Source organism: Eptesicus fuscus, chromosome 25 (genome assembly GCF_027574615.1).
Source record: "Eptesicus fuscus isolate TK198812 chromosome 25, DD_ASM_mEF_20220401, whole genome shotgun sequence".
Taxonomy (NCBI): domain Eukaryota; kingdom Metazoa; phylum Chordata; class Mammalia; order Chiroptera; family Vespertilionidae; genus Eptesicus; species Eptesicus fuscus.
Window position 1 is genome coordinate 717732 of NC_072497.1, and position 22508 is coordinate 740239.

The following is a 22508-nucleotide window of genomic DNA, read 5'->3' on the forward strand; positions in this document are numbered from 1 at the left end:
GCCTGCCGGCGTGTGGCTGACAAGCCTCAGGTCTCAGGGCTGTGGCCTCGTCTGGGGAACGGGTCGCTCACTAAGCCCACACGTGCGAGGATGCGAGGAGCAGGCGCAGTCCGTGCAGTTAGTAAGGAAAAGGGAAGGCCCGGCTCCCGGGGCGGCTCCAGGTGGAGGCCCCGTGGCAGCGACAGACCTCCTGCGGCTCTGCCAGGGCCGCCAGCCAGCGCCTCTCCCAGCCGCACCAGCAGGTCCCTCTTGGGTAAGGCCCGCAGGTGGGCAGCGGGGCCGTGCCAGGTGGGTCAAAGGTATCCGGAGCCACACCTCTCGGGCAGCCCCAGGCATCTGGGGTGGGTCCCCTCTCGCCCAGCCCACTGTCTCCTCACCTGGAGCCCGGGCACGGGCCGGCAGCGCCCACACTCCAGCCGGAGCTGAGTGAGAGCACAGGGGATGCTGAGCCCCGAGCCTGCTGGCCGCGCGGAGGAAGGTGAGCGCCCGGGCAGCCAGGCCCCCTGGCAGGCCCCCGGGTCCTCTGTGGGGTCCTCGGGCCAGTACAGCATGCAGACTGAGAAAGGAGGGGCTGGGTCCCCTGCAGGGGACGGGAGAGGCCGGGCCCAGGCGAGGCATGCTCTCTCCCTGCTCGGTCCTCAGGACCGGGGAGTGTGGGGGCAACACCCCCCCCATTGGAAAAAGTCTCCATCATGCAGGGGGCCAGGTCCCCCTCCAACTGCCCCCAAGCAGAGAAGGCAGGACCTGGAGCTGGTCACAGGGGGGAGGTGGGGGGGGCAGCCAGTGGTGCGGGGAGTCCTGGCAGGCAGTGGGGCCTGGGGAACAGAGAGGGCGCCCCAGCCGCCCCCTCCTGCGAGGCCCGTGGGCTCAGGAGGAAGCAAATGACAGGTGCCGGCCCGGTGAGTCACGGCAGGAGGAGGGCGCCGCCGGGCCGCCGGGCCGTGACTCACGCTGTGTCTCTGTTGCAGGGCGGCCTGGTGGCACCGGGCCTCTCTGGGGCTGATGCCGCTGCCCCGGGGGACTCCAGGACGCGCTCTCTGAGGCTCTCGCCCGGGCGGCCCGAGGGGTGCGCCGCCCCCGGGGACCATGCCAGAGGTGCTCCTGCTCAGGGGCGCCGGCTCCATCCTGAGGACCGCGTAAGGAACCAGGCCCCTCGCTGCCCCGGCAGGGAGGACGCCGGGCCGGGCAACGCCTGACCCTCGCACACTCGGTCCCCTCCTCGTCTCCCCAGAGCATTTCCTTCTACGCGCTTTCCCAAAGGCCCGTGGGAGTCCGCCGGGGACCCCGAGGGCTGACTCTCCCCTCAGCGTTTTTGTGGGTGGTGTGTCCCCACAATCGCTGTAGATGCAGGCAGAACACGGAGGCCTGGAGAGGTACCGTGACTTGCCCACGTCACACAGCCAGTCCGCCTTGTGAGCCCGGGGAAGGCCACCGACAGCGAGCCTCCATGCGTGTGTTGTTGCAAGAAAGCATTTATTGGGCACCTACTGCATACGGAGCCGTGGCCTGGCCGCTGAGGGCCGAATGGGAAGCAAGGGCCGCAGAAATAAAACGGGAGATGGATTCCCATCCCTGAGCGGCTCACGTGGGAAAAGGCCGTCCCTCGAGGAGGGGCCACGCACATCATGGGGACTCGAGAAGGTCCAATCCAGCCATGTGACCAAGCCCCCCCCTTGGCGCCCCTCAGCGACGGCTCGGGCAGAGGACAGAGCTGAGGCAGGACCGGCCCTGCTCTCAGGGAGCTTCCCGGCCACAGGCGGCCTTCAAAGGCCAAACCTGAGTGTCCCAGGGCGAGAGGGTGCTGGGGGTAATCCAGGAGGGCTTCCTGGAGGAGGGGCTGGAGGAGGCTCTGCAGGTTCTGTCTTCTTCAGTGGTTCCCATCAGCTCCTCTGACAGGATAGTTGCGGCAAGGAGAGGCCCATCCCCCACAGACGGCTTGGGGAGAGGGAGCGTGCAGGCTGCCTCCGCCTCCTCCTCCTCCCACACCCCTCCGGATGTGCCCAAACAGGCCCTGCCGGTGTGTGCTTGCTCCCTGTGCTGCAGGGCAGATGCTGGGGAGGCTTGTTCTGTGCATGCAGGGGAGGCAGGGTGCTCCCCGTGTGTGCGCTGGGCGGGTGCAGACCCTGCCCTCAGCAAGGTGACCCTTTTGGACCTTCTTCCTCCCACGGAGGGGACAGCGGAGGCAGGGCCGCCTCCTGGGGCCCTTTCCCCACCGTTACTGGTCCCTGTCGTTCGGGACAGGGGGGACTCGTACCCAGGCCGCCGCCTGCCTCCAGGCACTGCGCTCTGTTCAGGAGGCTCTCTGCGTCCTGAGAGGCAGCCCTCCTGGGCCCGTCCCACTGACAGGTTGTGACCACGGTGAGAGAGTCACACCCCACCTGCCGGGCTGATGTACCAGCCAGGTGCCCCCGGACAGCGGCAAGACTCGGAGAGGCCCCAGTGCTCTCGGGCATCGGGACAGTAGGGCCTGCCCCCAGACACAGGTGCCTCTCTCGGAGGTAAACGTTCTGGGCGCCACTGTGGAGGCAGGTCCTCCGTGGGAACCTGCAGTCCCCACGGGCGTGGCTGTCCAGCATGGCCGTCTCATTTCCCGGCCGGCTGCTGCCGGGGTTCTGGTCCCAGCATTACGAAGGGGTTCAGCAATCTGGAGAAAGGGGCTGCGCGTAGATTCAAGAAGGAGTTCAAGGACGAAAGATAATTTTGAAAGGCATTGGGGGTCAAAGGAGCTTCAGCTAAAGGAGCTAAAGACTCTCTCCTTGTCTCAGGACCCTTGCTTTTTATTAACACAATTTGACCTAAGGCAAGGTGGCTTCAGAGGGTAGGGTTTACAGAAGCATTGTCAGATTGGGGAATAGCCTACAGCTGTTCAGGTGTCTGGCCAACAGGAGGCAATAACATGCAGATTGAGATGCCCTGAGCTGTCTGGCAGCAGACAATCAGGTTTGGGGGAAGTGCCGTAGCCATTCCAACCAGTAATTACATATGTGGCTCAGCCCTTGTTGAGCCCCGCAAGCTTCACCAACCTTTTGATGAAACTCTTGTAATTATGACATGCTGGAATCGGTTCCCAGCAGGCTGCAAAGCGGGAGGCCGATGCGGGGCCAACACGAGGAGCTGACCATTAGCGACACGAGAGGGTTTACGAACGGGGACGCCACCAGCAGCGCCCGTGCTGACGCATGGGCAGGGGCCTCGGGGTGAGGGGCCTCGGGGTGAGGGGCCGGGCAGCCGGTCTGTGGTGGGTGGTGACCCTGCGTGAGCAGGAAGTCTCAGGGCGGTCAGTGAGTTCCGTTTCAGAGGATGGGCCTGGCGGCACCCCACTGCAGGGCCTCGAGGGAAAGGCTGGGGGGTGGACCCCTGGGAGGGGGGTGCGCCCTTCTCTCCGTGAGGCATGCGGCAGAGGCTGGGGGAGACCCCGTGGGCCATCGTAGGGGTGAGGTGTTTTTGTCACAAGAGGTACAGCTAGGGGCCGGGGCTCACCTGCCATTGAGGGCGGGCAGGACAGGCAGGGGAGGGGCAGCGGCCATGTCTGAGCCACAGGACGGGGTGCCAGACGCCCTGAGAAGGGGCTCCAGCAGCCGTCTCCCCATCAGCAAGCAAGTTGAGGTGCTTGGCCTCGGCTTCCTCGGGCGGCTGTCTGTTCGCTTGGTCCTCGTGGAGCTGTGCAGACTAGGAGAGGGAGACACGCTGCCTGTCCCTGCTGACGGGGGGGAGTGGGGGGGGGTTAAAGACAGGTTTGTGTGGGAGGAAGGGGAAGGAGACGTGATGACAGGCCTCGGCCTCCGCTAATTGGAGGGTGGCTGCCCGGCTGCTGACTTCAAAGGCCGGTGGCTTTCAGCCCTGGGGTGGCCCTGCGACCAGCCGGTCCTGAGGACGGGCCGAGATGGGGCGCGGACATGGCCCCCGGACGCTCACAGCGGGGCCCGCAGCCCGCCGTGTACGTCCCCTCGGGCCCACGGCTGGCTGAGCCCCGCGCTCGGCTCTTTGGCAGCTTTGTCCCCACGCGGTCAGCCCCCCCCCCCCCGTGCCCCCCGCTGGCACCGTAGGCCTCCCCCAGAAACAGGCCTGGTCCTCCTCCCTGTCCTTCCCGCAGCATCCCCTCCGCCGGTCTCCATAGCAACAGCAGGGCAGCACCAAGCCCCTCGGCCAGGCCCTGCTCCCCGAGTTCCCCGGAAGGGACGCCTCGGCCCCCCACTCGGCCCCTTCTCCCTCCCTCTCCCTTCATAACCTCCTGGTGTCTCTGCTTTAAAACTCACCTCAGGTTCTTAAGCAGACTGCCGCCCGGCGGGCCCAGGTGTGTCTGCAAACTTAGTTTGCACGCGCGGTCCCTGCGAGGCGCGAGGCCGCATGCGAGAAGCAGGTAATTGACCCACTGCCTGGGAAGGGGGCCCCCACCCCCTCGTGAAAGACGGACAGACAGGTGTCTCTGGAGCCCACAGCCCCCGGGGGCTGTTCACACGCTGACCGAGCGTGTCCTGGGCTGGTGCGGCCGCAGCCCTGCCCCGTGCTGAGAGCCTGCTGGTCTCCACCTGCTCGCCCACAGAGGCTGGGTGGGCCCTGTCGTGGCGGACCAGGCGCAGGGGGGCCCAGTCACCACCGGGGCCGTGCTGCCAGGCCTCCAGGTCCCATGCTCTCTCTGTGGGTGAAGACAGGGCCAGCCACAGGCCCCACTGGGCCTGCTCGGACCCTTGAGAGCTCCGGAGCGTGTGGGGGGTTAAGGGCTGGGAGTCCGCCCAGCTCCGAGCCTGCAGGGCCAGGCCATTGGTGTCCTTCCGGACAGCGACCGAGCCCAGAGAGGGCCGTGCACTTGCCCAGAGTCACACAGCACAGCACAGCAGGGCCAGCCGGGTTCTCCTCCTGCTGAGCCCTGAGAACCTGCAGGCACAGGCCGGGTGGGGTGGCGCAGCCCCTGCCGCTCCGGGGGTCTGGTCCGCCGACGCCCCCTGGGAGGCGTGGAGCAGGACCAGCCGGCCCGGATGCATGTCTGCCGGTGCTCACCGTTGTTCCCTACCCGCCAGCTCCCTCACTGACGGGCACACACTCTCCAAAGAGTCCCTAAGCCACGCTCTCGACCTCTCGTCCCCGGAAAAGGCAAACGATGCTCAGCCGAACTCCGCAGGTGAGTCAGGGGCGCCTCGGGCGGGCGGGCGGGACGGCTGGATGCAGAACCCAGCTGCGCTGGGGGCACAGGACAGGGAGCCTCAGGGCAGGCCGTGGGGGCGGGGAGGGGGACTCCCCACCACACCCTCCCGTGGCCAGCGTGACCGAGGTAGTGGGAGAAGGTGTCTTCCTGAAGCTGAGGACGGGGAGAGGCAGGGATGGGCAGCTGAGGCCTCGGCAGAGCCGGGCGCTCACCGGGGCGGGGCTGAGGCCCGAGGCGGCGCGGTGAGCCAGGCCCTGGCACTGCCAGTGAGGCACTGGGGCGAGGGGCAGGCCGCGGGCAGGGCTGGCTCTGGCGGCTGAGTCACCTGCTCTCTCCCTGACCTTCCCGTCGGATAATCGCACCTTTATTGGCTTTTATTGGCTGCACGATGATGTTGTAGCAACAGAGGGAGCTTAGGGAATGGGAACGGCGTGGCCCGGGGTCACTGCCTCTGCCCCCCGCCCCCCCCCCCCCCCCCCCCCCGCGCTGTCCTCGGTCGCCCGCCTGCCACCTGGGGGTCGGGGAGAAGAGGCTGTGACTTGCCCAGCCTGACCGTCAGCCGCCCCGCTCCCTGGGGCGTTGGGTGGGAGCCGGTCCGGGAGTGGGCGCTGCGTGCCGGGCAGCGTTGGAACTGGCCGTGCGCTTTGTAGCATGCCCTGCGATCCGTGCACGCCTGGCATGGCCTCGTTTTTAGACGGGTTTGGGCTTGGGGGGGTGGAGGTTGGCCAGCTGGGAGGCCGGTGCCAAGGGTCTCCCAACGGGGCAGGAGGAGGGGCAGCGGCCGGGCCGCGTTCCGAGGCCTCTTCCCTCCGGGCTCCGAGGGCCGACCTGGGGGGGCAGGACAGTAGGACCCTGTGCGCTGTCACAGCACGGCGGCCGGAGGGTGGGAGCGGGCACAGGCCCCTGCCCATTGTCGGGAGGAGCCTGGGCACCAGGGGCGTAAGGGGTGACCCAGGCCTCCTGGCTCCCTGGAGACCACGTGTCCCCGCCCCCCCCCCCCCCCCCCCCGTGGGGCTTGAGCTGCCGTCAGACAGGCTGCGCTCTCCCAGCCGAGGTCTCGGTGGCCTGGCCTGAGGGGCGCACCTGTCACTCCCACTGGCCCCCAGAGACAAGGAAGGAGCTGGGCCCAGGGGAACCGACTGGTTTCCGTGGGGGGGGGGGGTCAGGCGGGAGGCCTCCCACGTCCTCCTCCAGGGCCCGGGCACCTCCTGACTCTCGCTGTCACCTCTGGCAGGCCTGCCCGCGCCCTGGCTCGGCTCCGCAGGCTGCTGGCTCCTGCCGGCACTCGGTGGCCGGGGCACCGGGGCCTGGCACACGTGAAGCCCTGGCGCTCGGAGTCCTGGCCCCGTGGTGGCCACTCGGGCAGGAAGTGTGCGGGGAGCTCAGCGTCCCCTGAGCCCCAGAGAAGCATGGAGGGGCCCGGGAGGGGCCCGCACCCCAGCCCCAGGCCCAGGAGCTCCTCTCGGCTGTCCCTGGCCGCCCTGCAGCAGCGGGGGGGGGGGGGGGGGGGCAACGACTCTTTATCGGTCTCCTTTGATGGGAACCCAAGCTCAGAGGGTCAGGGGTTTCTCAGCGCAGGCAGCTCCTTCGAGGGGGGGTCTCCTCGTGGCCATGCTGCCTCTGGGGGACCTAGATGCCTGGATTGGGGTCCCCCCAGGCCCTGCCTGCTAACGGACGCATGTCCCCAGATCTCCGAGGGCCCCGGGAGCTCGAGGGTCCTGAGCTCTGGCCCCAGGTGGCCACTCTCCCCAGGGCAGCCCCACGGATGGGGCCCCAGGGCGGCCAGGATCTGACCCCCCTTTCCCTCCCAGAGGCAGCCCTGTGCTGGCCGGGACACATTGCTCTCTAGACCGTCCAGGCTGAGCGTGAGCCCAGCTGGAACGGGGCGGAGATGGGGCAGAGCAGCTGCTGGGCCTGGGCCCGGAGGTCTGCAGGCTTCCCACCCCGTCTCCCGTCTCCCAGTCACTCCCACCCCACTGGGAGCTCGGCCCGGCTGCCCGGCTTGGCCCGCAGCCCAGTGAGGTAAGGGATGTGCCGGCCGGCTCTGCCCTGGCTGCCGCCTTCCCCAACGCGCGCTTCAAGGGCACGGGGCTTGGTGGGGTTTGGCTGGGAGGAGCGGGCACTCCCCTGGTGCTGGGGCAGTTCACAGCCCGAGGCTGGGGGGCAGGGAGAGCCCACGGTCAGGGCAGCTTCCAGGGGAGGGGACAGGGCAGGTGGGAAAGGCCTTGGGGCCTCCTCTCCTGAGGAGTGGGCACGGGCAGTCCTCCCCACCGCCCCTCCCCCCCCCACCCCCCCACCCACACCCCACCCCAGCCAGAGAAAGCGGGGCCTTGGGGATCCTGGTAGAAACCTTTTCCTATCAGAACGTCCAGTTCTGTCCGGTCACACTCTGGGCCTGGGCCCGGATGCTGGATGCAGGGCAGAGTTCAGGAGGCTGCCGGGCTGGTGCCCAGGAGGACATGGCTGCAGCCCAGGCGCCTGAGGGGGTGCGGGCAGTGAAGAGAGCTCCCAAGGTCCCGGGGCCTGGGGGTGGGGCACCCCGTCGAGGGGCGGGGACTGCAGGCATGGCTGGGTCTCAGGCAGGGGCCATGGGGCCCAGATGTTCAGACTCCGCGGGGGTCCTCACCTGCCTGTCCCTCAGGAGCCCCGCCTGTGCACACACAGCAAATGTGGGCCCCCCCCCCCCCCCCCGGCGCAGGCTCTAGCCGGGACCCCCGCCTCCCTCCCAGGCTCCGTCCTCGCCAGCGGTGCGGCCAGCTCAGCTCCCACCCGGGGGTCCAGGCCCAGGGTGGGGCCAGAAAGCTGAAACCGTGGCCCATCCGGTGGAATTCAGCTGGGGACGCGGGCCCAGGGAGGGCGGGCTCTGCCCAGGGTCACTGCCTAGCGGCCAGCACTCGGAGTTCTAACCCTCCGGGGAGCAGCTGGGAGGCCAGCAGCTGGGGGTCCCTGGACGCCACAGCCTTGGAGCCGGTACACCCCGTTCTACCGTCAAGGTCCAGACAGACTGTTCCGGCCAGGCCGGCCTTGTCCTCTCTCTCCTGTGTCTTGTCCTCCTTCCTCCCCAGAGAGCCTGGCCTGGGCCCTCTGCACACAGGGGCCGGGTCCAGGCGCCGGGGCGAGACATCTGTCCCTGTCCCGAGAGCCCCCATCCCGGGCCAGCGTCCCTGCTCTGCATGGGATTGGGCCAGGCCTTTCCCATAGGGCACAGCAAGCACCCCACTCCCCTCCGCCCTCCGTCCTCGGAGGGCTTCTCTCTGCCTGGCCGCCTTTCTCCCAGGGCCCCAAGCACAGCTGCCTGCCTGCTGGGCGCCCACATAATGGGCAATTGATAAGGCAGGCCTGGCAGCAGGAGGGAGGGGAGAAGGGAGAGAGGCCAGAAAGTGCATGCCAGGCCTTGGGAAAGCCCCACCTCGCTGCCCTCGCAGCTCCCACGCCCACGGGGGGCTTGGCCCCGGGCACGAGGAGGAGGCCCTGAGCCTGGGTGGAGTGGACTCCTGCCAGAGCACAGGGCAGGCAGGACCTCCGGGCAGGCAGGACAGGCGTCAGCCTGGGAGGACTGGCGGAAGGCCGCGGCCTGGTCCCTGGACACGCGGTCCTTCGGTCCAGCCCTCCTGGGTGAGGGGGGGGAGAGGCTCACGTGTCCTTCCCCGCAGGGCCCTGACCTCTGCCCTGAGCTGGACCCTGCTCTCAGGACCCGGAAGCCATTGGCTCTGCCTTCAGGGCCTGTGGCTCAGGGGGTCCATCATGGGACAGAAGGAATGAGATGAAGGAGCTCTGTCCAGAACGCCTGTCAGATGTACACTGAGTGGCCAGATGACGATGATCTCTGAACGCATAATAATCTGGCCACTCAGTGTGTGTGTATATATATATTAGAGGCCCGGTGCATGAATTCGTGCACAGGTGGGGCCCGGCCAGCCTGGCCAGGGGGAGGGGACATGGGCGGTTGGCCAGCCTGACTGCTGGTCGAACTCCCGGCCGAGGGGACAATTTGCATATTAGGCTTTTATTCTATAGGATACACACTGAGTGGCCAGATTATTATGCGCTCAGAGATCATCATCATCTGGCCACTCCGTGTAAATGGTCTCTTCTGACCCACGAAGCCACCTGTGGAAACCGGTCCTCCTGGGAGCCCGGGAGGCGGCTGGGGGCTGGATCTGAGTGTCGGGGGAAGTGGAGTGAACGGTGAGGCCAGGTCGCGCGTCCTGCCCACACACACCCATCGCGAGGGAGATGCACACCCACGCAAGGCTAAGATGCAGGCTTTGGCGCACGGCTGTGTTCTGTGGTCCACGGAATATATTGTTTTTCTCGTTTTTTTTCTTTCCATATAATACTGGGGTTTTTTTCTAATATATGTTTATTGATTTCAGAGAGGAAGGGAAAAGGAGAGGGAGAGAGAAACATCCATGATGAGAGAGAATCATGGATCGGCTGCCTCCTGCACATCCCCCTACTGGGAATCGAGCCCACAACCCGGGCATGTGCCCTTGACCGGAATCGAACCTGGGACCCTTCAGTCCGCAGGCTGACGCTGTATCCACTGAGCCACACCGGCCAGGGCACATAATACTTATTTTAAAACTGTGAGCCAGTATTTTAAAAACCAGGTGATTAACAAATAAACACCCAGATCGCAGGTGACTGTCATTTCCCTGGATGCCTGTGCTGTCCGCCCCCGGCCTCCCGCCCGCCCTGCCGCCTCCCCGGCACCGCTGGGCTGGCGGTCACCACTGCCCGGCGTGTGGCTTCCTTCCCTTGTGCGCGGGCACCGTTCCTCGTCTGTCTCAGAAGCAGAAAGACGAGGCATGTCTCCAGGGCCCGAGAGCGAGCCTGAGGCCTGTGTCACCGCGAGCCGCACGGATGGACGCCCTGGGTCGCTGCGCTCTTGCATTATTGATCGTCCTCCATTATTGATGAGGACGTGGGTGCGCTCCCCAGCTGGCCCCCGAGGGCTTCGGGGTTGCTGCCCTCAGCTAACAGCAGGAATGTAATCCTTCCCCCCTTGTTTGTTTGTTTTTAAATATATTTTATTGATTTTTTACAGAGAGGAAGGGAGAGGGAGAGAGAGTTAGAAACATCAATGAGAGAGAAACATCGATCAGCTGCCTCCTGCACATCCCCCTACTGGGAATCGAGCCCACAACCTGGGCATGTGCCCTTGACCTGAATCGAACCCAGGACCCTTCAGTCCGCAGGCTGATGCTCTGTCCACTGAGCCACACCGGTCAGGGCCCTTCCCCACTTTGGAAGAGAAGAAAGCAACGGCCGCAGAATGAAACCCAACGCCCCACGCGTGCGTTTCTGTCGGCCGGATGGACGCACGCCGTGTCCGTGTGGTGGCCTGGAGGGGCGGGCGCAGGACGGCCTGCCCCTCGCATAGCCCATCCCTTCTGAACCCATTTGGCTCCTCAGAACAAGGAGATGCTGTGTGTGGTTTTGAAAAAAGATGGTCAGTGTGAACCTGAGAGACTTCTGCTGAGCAAACGCTTCGTAGCTGGTGGACGGGGCAAGGCTGCCTCCCTCGAGCTGCTCCCTCTTCCGTGCCCGCCCTCCGAGGCTGTCCGCTGCCTCCTCCAGGCAGCCCCCCCGGCTTGCCTGCCAGCCCCACAGCCAGTGCCCAAGGCGTTGTTGGGACCAGAGGGCGGGCCGCGCTGCCCAGGGGAGGCCCGGGGTGGCTGGGGACAGCACGGGGCCAGGAGACCCCAGCTGCGCTCTCCCCACCCTGCAGAGGAGGCGCTGTGGACGACGCGGGCCGACGGGCGGGTCCGCCTGCGCCTGGACCCCAGCTGCCCGCAGCAGCGCGCCTACACGGTGCACCAGATGTTCTGCAGGGCCCTGGACCAGTACGGGCACCTCCCCGCGCTGGGCTTCAAGCGCCAGGGCTCCTGGGAGCGCGTCACCTACGCGCAGTACTACCTGCAGGCCCGCCGGGCCGCCAAGGGCTTCCTGAAGGTGAGGCCCCGAGGGAGACCCGACCTCCCCTCCCAGGGCTCCCTCCCGCCCACACTGGGCCCCCAGGCCTCTCCCCGGTGACTGACACCTGGGCCCACACACGTGCAGGCACCTGATAGGGGCTTTGCGTGTGTGGTCACATTCAAGCCAAGGGCTGGGAGGCGGGTGCTGGGCTGAGGGGCAGCAGGGGGCTGGGGGGCGGGCCCCAGGCCTGCTCCGGCGGGTGGCCTGGGCTCGGAGGTCTCGGAGGGGTCGTGACGGCCACGGGAGGCCCTTCCCGTCGTCTGACCTGGCTGTCTGTCTGTCCCGCCTGGAGCTCGGCCTGGAGCGTGCGCACAGTGTGGCCATCCTCGGCTTCAACTCCCCGGAGTGGTTCTTCTCAGCCGTGGGCACGGTGTTTGCAGGGTGAGCGGCGGGCGGGGCAGAGCCCCGGGGCGGGAGGTGGGCAGGGAGGGAAGAGAAGGCGGTTATTCCTTTTTAGAGGCCCCCACCCCTCCCCAACACCCCACCTCTCCCCGGGCCCCTCTGCCTGGGCAGCTGTGCGAGCGTCTGTGGGAGCCCTGCCTGGCTGGCCATGGAGCTCCGTGGGGCTGGGGCTGGGCAGAGGGGGGCTGGGGCTGGGCAGGGGGGGCTGGGGCTGGGCAGAGGGGTGGACACAGGCCTCCGGTCCCTGCAGAGGCATCGTCACCGGCATCTACACCACCAGCTCCCCCGAGGCCTGCCGGTACATCGCCCGGGACTGCCGCGCCAACATCATCGTGGTCGACGCACAGAAGCAGCTGGAGAAGATCTTGAAGGTTGGGGGGGGAAGGGGGAGGCGTGGGGGTGGAGACTGGGGGTCCTCGGAGACATCTAGCTTGCAGGGAACCTCCCACCCCCCTTGCAGAGTCCCCTTCATCCTCAGCCACACACCGCCCCCCGCCCCCCCCCCCCCCCCCCGTGCACTCGCAGACCCATTTGCCAGATCAGAATACTGAGGCCAGAGAGAAGCGTGCTCTCAGCCAGCCGCCTCTGTGACTTCAGGGCCAGGCCCCGCGGGCTGGGGTCCCGTGCCCGGGGAAGGGTCGTGTGCCCCCATGGGTGGCACAGGACCCTGATCCCCTGGGCCCTCAAATCTCACTCCCAGGGATGGGGCGAGGGGGCCGCAGGGAGGCTGTGTCGGGGCGTCTGCAGACGAGGACACGGCGGGAGCTGGGAGCCTCCTGAGCCAGCGGGACTCGGGACTCGCGGGTCTCGCCTGGAGGGGTGCTGCCTCCTCGTGAGTGGAGTAACACAATCGAGCCCCACCCATATTGTGTTTCTGTTTTTTTAAGATATTTTTATTGATTTCAGAGAGAAGGGAAGAGAGAGAGAGAGAGAGAGAGAGAGAGAGAGAGAGGTACATCAGTGACGAGAGAGGATCATGGATCGGCTGCCTCCTGCACGCCCCCACTGGGGATGGAGCCCGCAACCCCGGTACGCGCCCTGATCGGGAATCGAACCCTGACCTCCTGGGTCCTAGGTCGTCGCTCAACCCCTGACCACCTGACGGGCCCCGTCCACACGCCCCACGCGTGTGCGAGGCGCCAGCTCCCAGCCGCAGGGCTCTGGTCTGTTGGACGATGAGCTGAGACCCTCTCTCGCGGGCACAGGGACCTGGTGTTCGTTTTTTTTACTGTCAACACCCATCGTGGGCTCCCTGACCCAGCGAGGGGACTGCCTTCCCACCTGGGGGCCTGGCCCCTCACGGCCCCTTCGGGACCCCGCGCTTCAGGGCCTTCTGTTCCGAGTGTCGGTCTGTCTGGCTTGGATGGGTGTTGGGGACGGGGCGAGGAGACGGGGGTGTGGATGATTCGGCCCAGAAGGAACTGCGCTGGGAGCCCCCTTCTCCTTCCCCCGTCCCCCGAAGCCCCAGGCCCCTCACGACACGGAGGAGGGTCAGAGTCAGAGGGTGGTGGCAGGTCCCTGGCCCGCCAGGCACCCCGAGCTCAGAGGGGCCTGGCTTCCTCACATGTGCTCCCCTCCGATCCCGGAGAGGGGGGGATTATGAGAGCTTCAGGGGGCCCCAGGAGGTGGTGTTCCATCCCTTGGGGAGACAGCCCCCCCTCACCGATGTAGCTCTAACCCACGTGCCCCCTCCCAGGCCCACGGGCAGCTGAAGCTGAGGCCCGGGATCAGGAAATGCCGCGCCTGGTAATCACCCGGATTAAAGCTGTTACGGAAGTTTCCGGGCGAACGCAGAGGCGGACAGGGGGCCCGGGTGTGCCGATCCCCCGGTGAATAGCCAGGCGTGACATCCCGTCACCCCTCTCACCCGTGCACTCTTTGTGCTGAGATATTTGCGAGCAAACCTCTGACAGCGCCCTTTAATCCCTGAAAATTCCAACGTGCATCTCAGAAAAGGGACACTTTTCGTAAGTGATCACAGTGACTGTGTCACGTCCAACAAGCAAACCCCCTTCCACATGAGACACCCGTGTCTCTCTCCGTCGGCGTTGGGATCGGGACCTCAGCCCACCCCAGTGTGTCTCAGTGTCTGAATTCAAATCAGAGCCCCACCTGCTGCTCCTCAAGCCACAGACCCGTGTGGTCCCGACCAGCAGCCTCGGTATCACCTGGGAGCTGGTTAGAAAGGGGGGTCCCCTGCCCTGGCCGGTGTGGCTCAGTGGGTAGAGCATCGGCCTGCGGACTGAAGGGTCCCCGGTTCGATTTCCCCATCAGGGCACATGCCCGGGTTGCAGGCTCAATCCCCGGTCGGGGGCGTGCAGGAGTTAGTTGGTCTGTGATTCGCTCTCATCTTGGATGTTTCTCTCTCTCTCTCCCTCTCCCTTCCTCTCTGAAATCAAAAATCAAAAATAAAAAGAAATGTGGGTCCTCAGGCCCCATCCCAGACCCATTGAACTCAGGGAGTGGGCCCCCCAGGCCGCATCCAGCACCCCTCCCCCCGGTGACGCTGACACGGGCTCGTGGGTGAGAGCCTCCAGAATCCGGGTCACCAGCCTCCCACACCCACAGTTCTCTGCCGGCTGTGCCCAGAGATCACGTGGGCCGTGCGTTTCAGGACATACCTTGTGGGCGGGAGCTCCCTGCAGGTGGTGCTGTTACCCTCACCTGGCACCACCTCGCCGGGCAGGTGAGGGCAGGCGGAGATGCTGCAATTCCCCGTGGGTCCCGGTGCCACGAGCTCATCCACGTGATGTCCCCGGTCGGCCTTACTCCGCTTATGTTTGCCTGAATTATTTCATGAGCAACGGCCTCTTCTCCTTCGCTTTCTTTTCTGTCCTCCAGGGGGCGCTGTGCCACCTGACACCCCGCTCGGTGCAGAGCGGGTGGGGGCGGCCGTCAGCATCACGGTGTGGGAATAGTTTGTCTGATCGAGCCCCACCCAGGTTCTGTTTCTGTTTTTTGAAGATGTTTTTATTGATTTCAGAGAGGAAGGGAGAGAGAGAGAGAGAGAGAGAGAGAGAGAGAGAGAGAAACATCAGTGACGAGAGAGGATCCTGGATCAGCTGCCTCCTGCACGCCCCCCACTGGGGATCGAGCCCGCAACCCCGGTATGCGCCCTGATCGGGAATCGAACCCTGACCTCCTGGGTCCTAGGTCATCGCTCAACCCCTGAGCCACGCCGGACGGCCAAGGTTGTGTTTTTTTTACAAATTGAAGGCGAGACCCTCCGCGGCACAAAGGTGACGGCTGGCTTGGCCGAGTGTCTGGGACCAGACCCGCAGCGCCGAGTGGGAGGCCAGCCTGTGCCACGGGGAATGGCCCGTGCGGGTCTGAGAGAACGCATTCTGCTGCGGTGCGCGCTGTGGGCTGGAATGTGCGTCCCGTTAACGATGTCAGGAAGGCGGATGGGGTGACATGTTGCCATCGACATCCCTGTCGCCTCCTGCCCACCGCTCCCCCCCCACCCCGCTCGGCTCCGTCACCCGAGCCCGTGAGGCACCTGCGCTGTTTCTCTCCTGCTCCCTCTCCGCCTCGCCGTGCGGGCACACGGTCCTCCCCCCCCCGCCCCGGGGAGAGTCCTCCCCACCGCCGCTGCCCCACCCACTCGCGTCCTTCGAAGGGAAAACTGCCTGGAGGCCCGTGTCCTGTGGGTCAGAGGCTGACGGGGAGCCCAGTGACCTCCCCACGGAGCCTCTGCCCGGCAGACGGCCCCCAGCGCCGGGCTGCTCCCCGGAGGCCACCTTCCTGTTCTCCGTGGAACTCCGTGTCTCTGTCACGCAGATCTGGCAAGACCTGCCCCACCTGAAGGCGGTGGTGACGTACGGGGAGCCTCCTGTGGGGACCGTGGCCAACGTGTACACGGTACGGGAGAGGCCGGGGCGCCTGGCGGTGGGGGGAGGCGTCGGGGCCGCCAGCTGACCCGTCCCCGCTCTCTCCCACCGCACAGATGGAGGAGCTCATGGAGCTGGGGGGCCAGGTGCCCGAGGAGGACCTGGACGCCGTCCTCAGCACCCAGCAGCCCAACCAGTGCTGCGCGCTGGTCTACACGTCCGGCACCACCGGCAGCCCCAAGGGCGTGATGCTGAGTCAGGACAACGTAGGCCGCGCCCTGGGGGCCGGGGCGCAGGACGCGTGGGCAGACTCCGTCTGTGGCCCACCCTGAGCCCCGCACAGGGGCGGGGGGGCTGCCCCTGGGGGGTTCCTGCAGAGAAGCCCGAGGGGCAAACACTCCAGGGGTCCCCCAAAGAAGGAGCCCCGGCCCCTGTAGCTGTGAGCACCTCCGGGGTGGCGTGTCGACCTGCGGCCCCCCCATCGTCCTCAGATCACCTGGACGGCTCGGTACGGCAGCCAGGCCGGCAGCATCCAGCCCGCCGAGGTCCAGCAGGAGGTGGTGGTCAGCTACCTGCCCCTCAGCCACATCGCCGCCCAGATCTACGACCTGTGGACGGGCATCCAGTGGGGGGCCCAGGTCTGCTTCGCCCAGCCCGACGCCCTGAAGGTCAGTCTGCCCTCGGCCCAAATGGGGTCCCCGCGTGTGTGCTCACGGGCCCCGGGCATGCGTTGGGGCTGCACCGGCGCCCCATCCTGTCAGTCAGGATTCTTCCCGCGGCAGTCAGCACGCCCCCAGCGGCTGAACAAGAAGGAACACGGATGACCTTCCACCCTCCCCCCCCTCCCCCCCCCCCGCACCTGCCTCGTCCGCTACCTGTTCTCTGGGCCCGTCTTTTTCTTTTTTAAAAATATATTTTATTGAATTTTTACAGAGAGGAAGGGGGAGGGATAGAGAGTCAGAAACATCGATGAGAGAGAAACATCCATCAGCTGCCTCCTGCACACCCCCTACTGGGGATGTGCCCGCAACCAAGGTACGTGCCCCCGACCGGAATCGAACCCGGGACCCTTCAGTCCGCAGGCCACGCTCCATCCACTGAGCCACACCGGCTAGGGCTCTGGGCCTGTCTTTTAGCACCAGGACTTCTCCAGCCCCAGGTGGCTCCCGCGGCCTCTCATTGGCCCAGGTGGGGTCACATGTCGACCCCTGACCCAGCCCCGGCTTAGGGGGCGGATGTCGCCACTGAGTTAGCCCGGGAGTGACCTCTGAGCTGCACCAGGTTCTGTTGGAGGAAAGAGCAGCCGCAGCCTGAGCCCTGCCATGCGGGCGGGTGCGTGGGCGCCTGTCTGCGCGGGAGCAGGGTGCCTGAGCTGGGTGCGCGCCCACCCTGGCGCCCGCCTCCTGCCACGCCGGCTCTGACCAGCGGCCTCTCTCTGTGGCGAGCAGGGGAGCCTGGTGGACACGCTGCGGGAGGTGGAGCCCACGTCGCACATGGGGGTGCCCCGGGTGTGGGAGAAGATCATGGAGCGCATCCAGGAGGTGGTGGCTCAGTCTGGCTTCATCCGGCGCAAGATGCTCCTGTGGGCCATGTCGGTGATGTTGGAGCACAACCTCAGCTGCCCCAGCAGGTACTGAGGGCGGGGTCACAGCCTCGTGTGCGCGCCCCCCTACCGCCCTCACCCCCACCCCTATCTGTGCTGGGAGCCTGTGCAGCGGACCGTCCTCTCCCAAGGCCCCACAGGAGGCCCCGCCCTCTCCCAGGCCCCGCCCTCTCAGGCCCCACAGGAGGCCCCGCCCTCTCCCAGGCCCCGCCCTCTCAGGCCCCACAGGAGGCCCCGCCCTCTCCCAGGCCCCTCCCTCTCTCAGGCCCCACAGGGGGCCCCGCCCTCTCCCAGGCCCCACAGGAGGCCCCGCCCCCTCCCAGGCCCCGCCCTCTCTCAGGCCCCACAGGAGGCCCCGCCCTCTCCCAGGCCCCACAGGAGGCCCCGCCCTCTCCCAGGCCCCGCCCCCTCTAGGCCCCGCCCTCTCCCAGGCCCCACAGGAGGCCCCGCCCCTCCCAGGCCCCGCCCCCCTCAGGACCCACAGGGGGCCCCGCCCTCTCCCAGGCCCCGCCCTCTCCCAGGCCCCTCCCTCTCTCAGGCCCCACAGGGGGCCCCGCCCTCTCCCAGGCCCCACAGGAGGCCCCGCCCCCCCCCAGGCCCCGCCCCCTCTCAGGCCCCGCCCTCTCCCAGGCCCCTCCCTCTCCCAGGCCCCACAGGAGGCCCCGCCCTCTCTCAGGCCCCACAGGGGGCCCCGCCCTCTCCCAGGCCCCACAGGAGGCCCCGCCCCCCCAGGCCCCGCCCTCTCTCAGGCCCCACAGGAGGCCCCGCCCTCTCCCAGGCCCCACAGGAGTCGCCAGCCTTTGGACCGCTCCCTCCTGGGAGAAGGAGCCACAGGGGTGGGCTTTCCAGGCTCCCGGCTTCCCCGTGACTTCGCAGTTGCTTTTTAACCCCCACACGGTGCTGCGAGGGTCGGGACCGGGTTAGAAATACTTCCATGGCTGGTGTCCGTCTCATGAGACGTGTGCACGTGCCTGCACCTGCGGGTCCTATGCACAGGCATGAAGCGGACGTGCATGTCGGCGCAGTTATGGGCTTTCCCACACGTCTGTCCAGGGGTGTCTAGGCGTGACTGCTGCCAGTCTCTGCACGTGTGTACTCCTGGTGGCCTGGTGCCTGTACACAGCTCCGTCTGTGTCCTGGCTCGAGACGTGTTTGCCCCTACGTATGCAGGCACGTTCATAGGCAGGGCCAGTAGGTAAACTGACCACTGATGGATTCGGCCTCCGCGCCAAGCAGTCAGGAGAGAACAGGCCGGGCCAGTGTGGCCCAATGAACACCCACCCTTTCTCTTAAAGGTTTATTTTGTGACTTTTTTAAATATATATTTTTATTGATCAGAGAGGAAGGGAGAGGGGGAGAGAGAGAGAAACATCCACGATGAGAGAGAATCATGGATCGGCTGCCTTCTGCACGCCCCCCACTGGGGATCGAGCCCGAAATCCGGGTGTGTGCCCTTGACCGGAATCAAACCTGGGGCGCTTCAGTCCGCAAGCTGGCGCTCTATCCACTGAGCCACACCAGCCAGGGCTATTTTGTGACTTAGAGAGAGGAGAATGGGAGGGAGAAGGAAACATCGGGCTGCTGATGCATTTGTTGGGTGATCCTTGTCCGAAGCACGGGGTCCCGAAGGGGCCGTGAGGGGCCAGGCCCCAGGCGGGAAGGCAGTTCCCTCGCTGGATCAGGGAGCCCATGATGGGTGTTGACAGTAAAAACAAACACCAGGTCCCTGTGCCCGCGAGAGAGGGTCTCAGCTCATCGTCACCATTTTTTTAATTGATTTTAAAAATTTTATTGATTTCAGAGGAAGGTGGGGGAGAGAGAAACACCGATGATGAGAATCACTTTAGTGAGAGTGTGTGGGTGTGTGTTGTTTCCTCTGTGGCCCTGCCCCCTCCCCCGCAGTGACCTGAAGCCCTTCGCGGCCAGGCTGGCGGATCACCTGGTGCTGGCCAAGGTCCGCCAGGCGCTGGGCTTCGCCAAGTGTCAGAAGAGCTTCTACGGAGCGGCCCCCATGGCCGCCGAGACCCAGCGCTTCTTCCTGGGCCTCGACATCCGCCTGTACTCAGGCTACGGCCTCAGCGAGACCTCGGGCCCCCACTTCATGTCCAGCCCCTGCAACTTCCGGCTGTACAGGTACGCGTGGGCAGTGCCCGCACCCACCCCGCTCACACCCCGCTCACACCCCACTCACACCTCCAGGGCCCCCTGCTGCCTGGGGCTCGGAGCTCCGGCCCCGGGCTGTAGGGTCCCCGTCCCGGGGAGCTGGTCTCTGCCGTGTTCCCCGGTCTGTGGTGGAGAGCAGGGCTCCGGGGAGGCGTTCTCCTGGTACCCACACAGTGTTAGGTGCCCCGCATCGCTGAGGGCACAGGCGCCACACGGGTGGACGCTGGGGCAGGGCCGGCCTCCGGTGGGCAGAGAGGACAGTCAGTGCTGAGAAGTGAGTGAAGGTCATGTCTCGGGCTTAACTGCCTCCCCGTCCCTGCTCATCTGTCCCAGAGCCTGAGCCGTCCCATCCGGGACATTCACATTCATTCATTCACCAGAACCCTTTCCTTGGCCCTGCTTCTCAGCGCCAGGCCCCTGGCAGAGGCCTGGGAGGGGCACCTTCCGGCCCTCGGTGCAGACTGAGAAGTTGGGGATCCCAGGGCCCTCGGGGGCTGATCCCCGGGCTTGGAGGAACCGGCTCCCTCTGACCAGGCCTCTGCCCTTGCACCCCCACCCCCAGCTCCGGCAAGGTGGTGCCCGGCTGCCGGGCGAAGCTGGTGAACCAGGACGCGGAGGGCATCGGCGAGATCTGCATGTGGGGCCGCACCGTCTTCATGGGCTACCTGAACATGGAGGACAAGACGCGCGAGGCCATCGACGCCGACGGCTGGCTGCACAGCGGGGACCTCGGCCGCCTGGACGGCGACGGCTTCCTCTACATCACGGGGCGTCTCAAAGGTGTGAGGGGGGGCAGGGCGGGGGGGGGCACCACCATTTACACCCGCCCCGGCTTCCTCTCCATCACAGGGCGTCTCAAAGGTGTGAGGGGGGGCGGGGTGGGGGGGCACCACCATTTACACCCCCCCCCGGCTTCCTCTCCATCACGGCGTCTCAAAGGTGTGAGGGGGGGCAGGGCGGGGGGGGGCACCACCATTTACACCCGCCCCGGCTTCCTCTCCATCACAGGGCGTCTCAAAGGTGTGAGGGGGGGGACAGGGCGGGGGGTGCACCACCATTTACCCCCCCCCCCGGCTTCCTCTCCATCACGGGGCGTCTCAAAGGTGTGAGGGGGAGCAGCGCGGGGGGGGCACCACCATTTACCCCCCCCCCGGCTTCCTCTCCATCACGGGGCGTCTCAAAGGTGTGAGGGGGGCAGGGCGGGGGGGGCACCACCATTTACACCCCCACAGCTTCCTCTCCATCACGGGGTGTCTCAAAGGTGTGAGGGGGGGTCGGGGGGGGGCACCACCATTTACACCCCCCCCCTCCGGCTTCCTCTCCATCACGGGGCGTCTCAAAGGTGTGAGGGGGGGGAGCCGGGCCACCACCTTGACACCCACGAGAGGGGTGCGTCCTCGGGGGCCACCGCCATGATGGGCAGGGCTTTATTGCTGATGAGGAAGCCAGCGAGGTTAGGGACTCATCTGGGGACGCCCAGCTGGTAGACGGCAGAGCTGGGCCTCGGACTCCCTCGAGAAGCACAGAGTGGGACCAGCTCGCCTTCGCTGAGCTGGGTAGAACGGAGGGGGCGGGGCAGGCGGACAGGGTCCCCGAGTTGATCGAGGGTTGTTATTAAGGAAGGAAGCCGCCTCAGAGGACAGACAGAGCGGCAGGCCCCACGCTGGCCCGTGCGCCGCCCCGTGCACACTCAAAAGACAGGGGCACCTGAGCGTTAGTGACGGGAGAGGCGGCCGGCTGCTGGAGGCAGCGGAGCCGGTCCTGGCCGAGCAGGCGGCCCATGGGGAGAAGGGAGGGGGCGTCCCGGAGGGCCATGTGGGCACGCCTGGGCCCGGGCCCGGGCTCTGGACGGCGCTGCGCTGAAGGCAGCTCTGCCCATGGCCGCGGGCAAGTCCCTGAACCGCGCGCTGTGCCTCGGTTTCCTCGTCTGTGCAATGGGAAGGCTGCGCTCCCGTCAGGGCCTGTGGGGAGGGTGAAGTGAGTTGCTGACACAGGGCAGGTGGCACAGTGCCTGCAGGGGTGAAGGTGTCGCTCAGAGAGGCAGGGAGGGGGGACCTAGCAGGGGGGAGGGGGAGGGTCAGAGCGGCTGGCACCTCTGGCCTCCCCGCGTGTCCAGCCGTGGGGCCGTGGCCGAGGTGCGAGCCCTGGTTCAGCCGGGCCCGGCCTCGCCCCCCAGAACTGATCATCACGGCGGGCGGGGAGAACGTGCCCCCGGTGCCCATCGAGGAGGCCGTGAAGACGGAGCTGCCGCTAGTCAGCAGCGCCGTGCTGATCGGGGACCAGAGGAAGTTCCTGTCCATGCTGCTGACCCTGAAGGTGGGTCCCCGCAGTGCATGCTGGGTCAGGACCGGGGTCGGGACCTGGCAGCCGTCCCCCAGGGCCATCCTCTGCCCCCGGGGGTGCGGTGGCACATGCTCTTGGGACAGCCTCCCTGTCCCCGGCCATCAGCCATCCACCGCTCAGCAGGCGCGGCTCCGGCTGCTGGACGAGGCGGGAGCTGCGGGCCCTGCTCTGGCTCGTGGTTTCGCGCCGAGGTCTCCGGGCTCTGAGCTCACACCTCTGCTCCTTCCCCAGTGGGGGTGGCAGCCGCACCCCCACACCACGGCTCACAGGCCCCGCCTCCCGGCTCCGGCAGCGACTCCTCCGGGCCGGCCGCGTCCCGTGGGGCGAGGCGCGGGCTGACGGTCTCCGGTTTGCAGTGCACGCTGGACCCGGACACCTGCGACCCGACCGACACGCTGACGGAGCAGGCGGTGGAGTTCTGCCAGCGGGTGGGCAGCAGGGCCACGCGGGTGTCGGACATCGTGGGCCGCAGGGACGAGGCCGTGTACCGGGCCATCGAGGAGGGCATCCGGCGGGTGAACGGGAACGCGGCCGCCCGGCCCTACCACATCCAGAAGTGGGCGATTCTCGAGCGGGACTTCTCCATTTCGGGCGGCGAGCTGGGTAGGCTGGCTTTGCTTTGATGGCCCCCTGTTCCGGGGGCGGGAGGGGGGTGCCTGGCGGGAAGCAGAGGTCCCTGGCGGCGCTGGGGTGGCCAGCGCCCACCTCCTGCACGTGGGAGGACACTGCTTACGGGGACGAGGTCTGGGCTGGGACTTGTTAGTTTGAACCGGTGACATCCGACGGCGGCAGCTGTGGGACCGCTGTCCCGAGGTCACCAGGGGCCGCCTGCCTCTCGTGGGTGAGACCCCGAAACCTACAGTCAGCCCACGTGGCAGGTCGGGGTGAAGGCCCTCGGGACGCGGCCCTCAGAACCGGAAGAGCCCGTGGCACGGCCTGGCAGGGGGGGGCGGCAGGCGCTCCTGCAGCGTCTCGGGGCGTTTCAGGGCGCGGAGCTGGCAGGGCCGCCTCCGTGAGATGCCCTCGGACCTCAGGCTGGAGC

General features: G+C 66.8%; 1 protein-coding gene across 3 annotated transcripts in view; it reads left to right on the top strand.

Annotated features, from left to right (window-relative positions):
- Positions 1 to 22508, top strand: part of ACSBG1 (acyl-CoA synthetase bubblegum family member 1) — a 30552-nt gene that overhangs the window by 6937 nt on the left and 1107 nt on the right. Inside the window, exons 1-15 of one of the 3 annotated variants that reach the window (XM_054713390.1) lie at positions 417 to 478; positions 969 to 1136; positions 4262 to 4360; positions 5019 to 5119; positions 10878 to 11101; positions 11418 to 11506; positions 11778 to 11898; positions 15308 to 15388; positions 15474 to 15623; positions 15849 to 16025; positions 16806 to 16987; positions 18863 to 19093; positions 19686 to 19903; positions 21300 to 21439; positions 21823 to 22069. In XM_054713390.1, coding sequence (XP_054569365.1) covers positions 1087 to 1136; positions 4262 to 4360; positions 5019 to 5119; positions 10878 to 11101; positions 11418 to 11506; positions 11778 to 11898; positions 15308 to 15388; positions 15474 to 15623; positions 15849 to 16025; positions 16806 to 16987; positions 18863 to 19093; positions 19686 to 19903; positions 21300 to 21439; positions 21823 to 22069 — 2110 coding nt within the window. In that variant the 5' untranslated portion in view covers positions 417 to 478; positions 969 to 1086. Of the gene's footprint in view, positions 1 to 416; positions 479 to 968; positions 1137 to 4261; positions 4361 to 5018; positions 5120 to 10877; positions 11102 to 11417; positions 11507 to 11777; positions 11899 to 15307; positions 15389 to 15473; positions 15624 to 15848; positions 16026 to 16805; positions 16988 to 18862; positions 19094 to 19685; positions 19904 to 21299; positions 21440 to 21822; positions 22070 to 22508 lie in introns of those variants that run through there. The other 2 variants (XM_054713392.1, XM_054713391.1) reach the window with 2 other exon arrangements.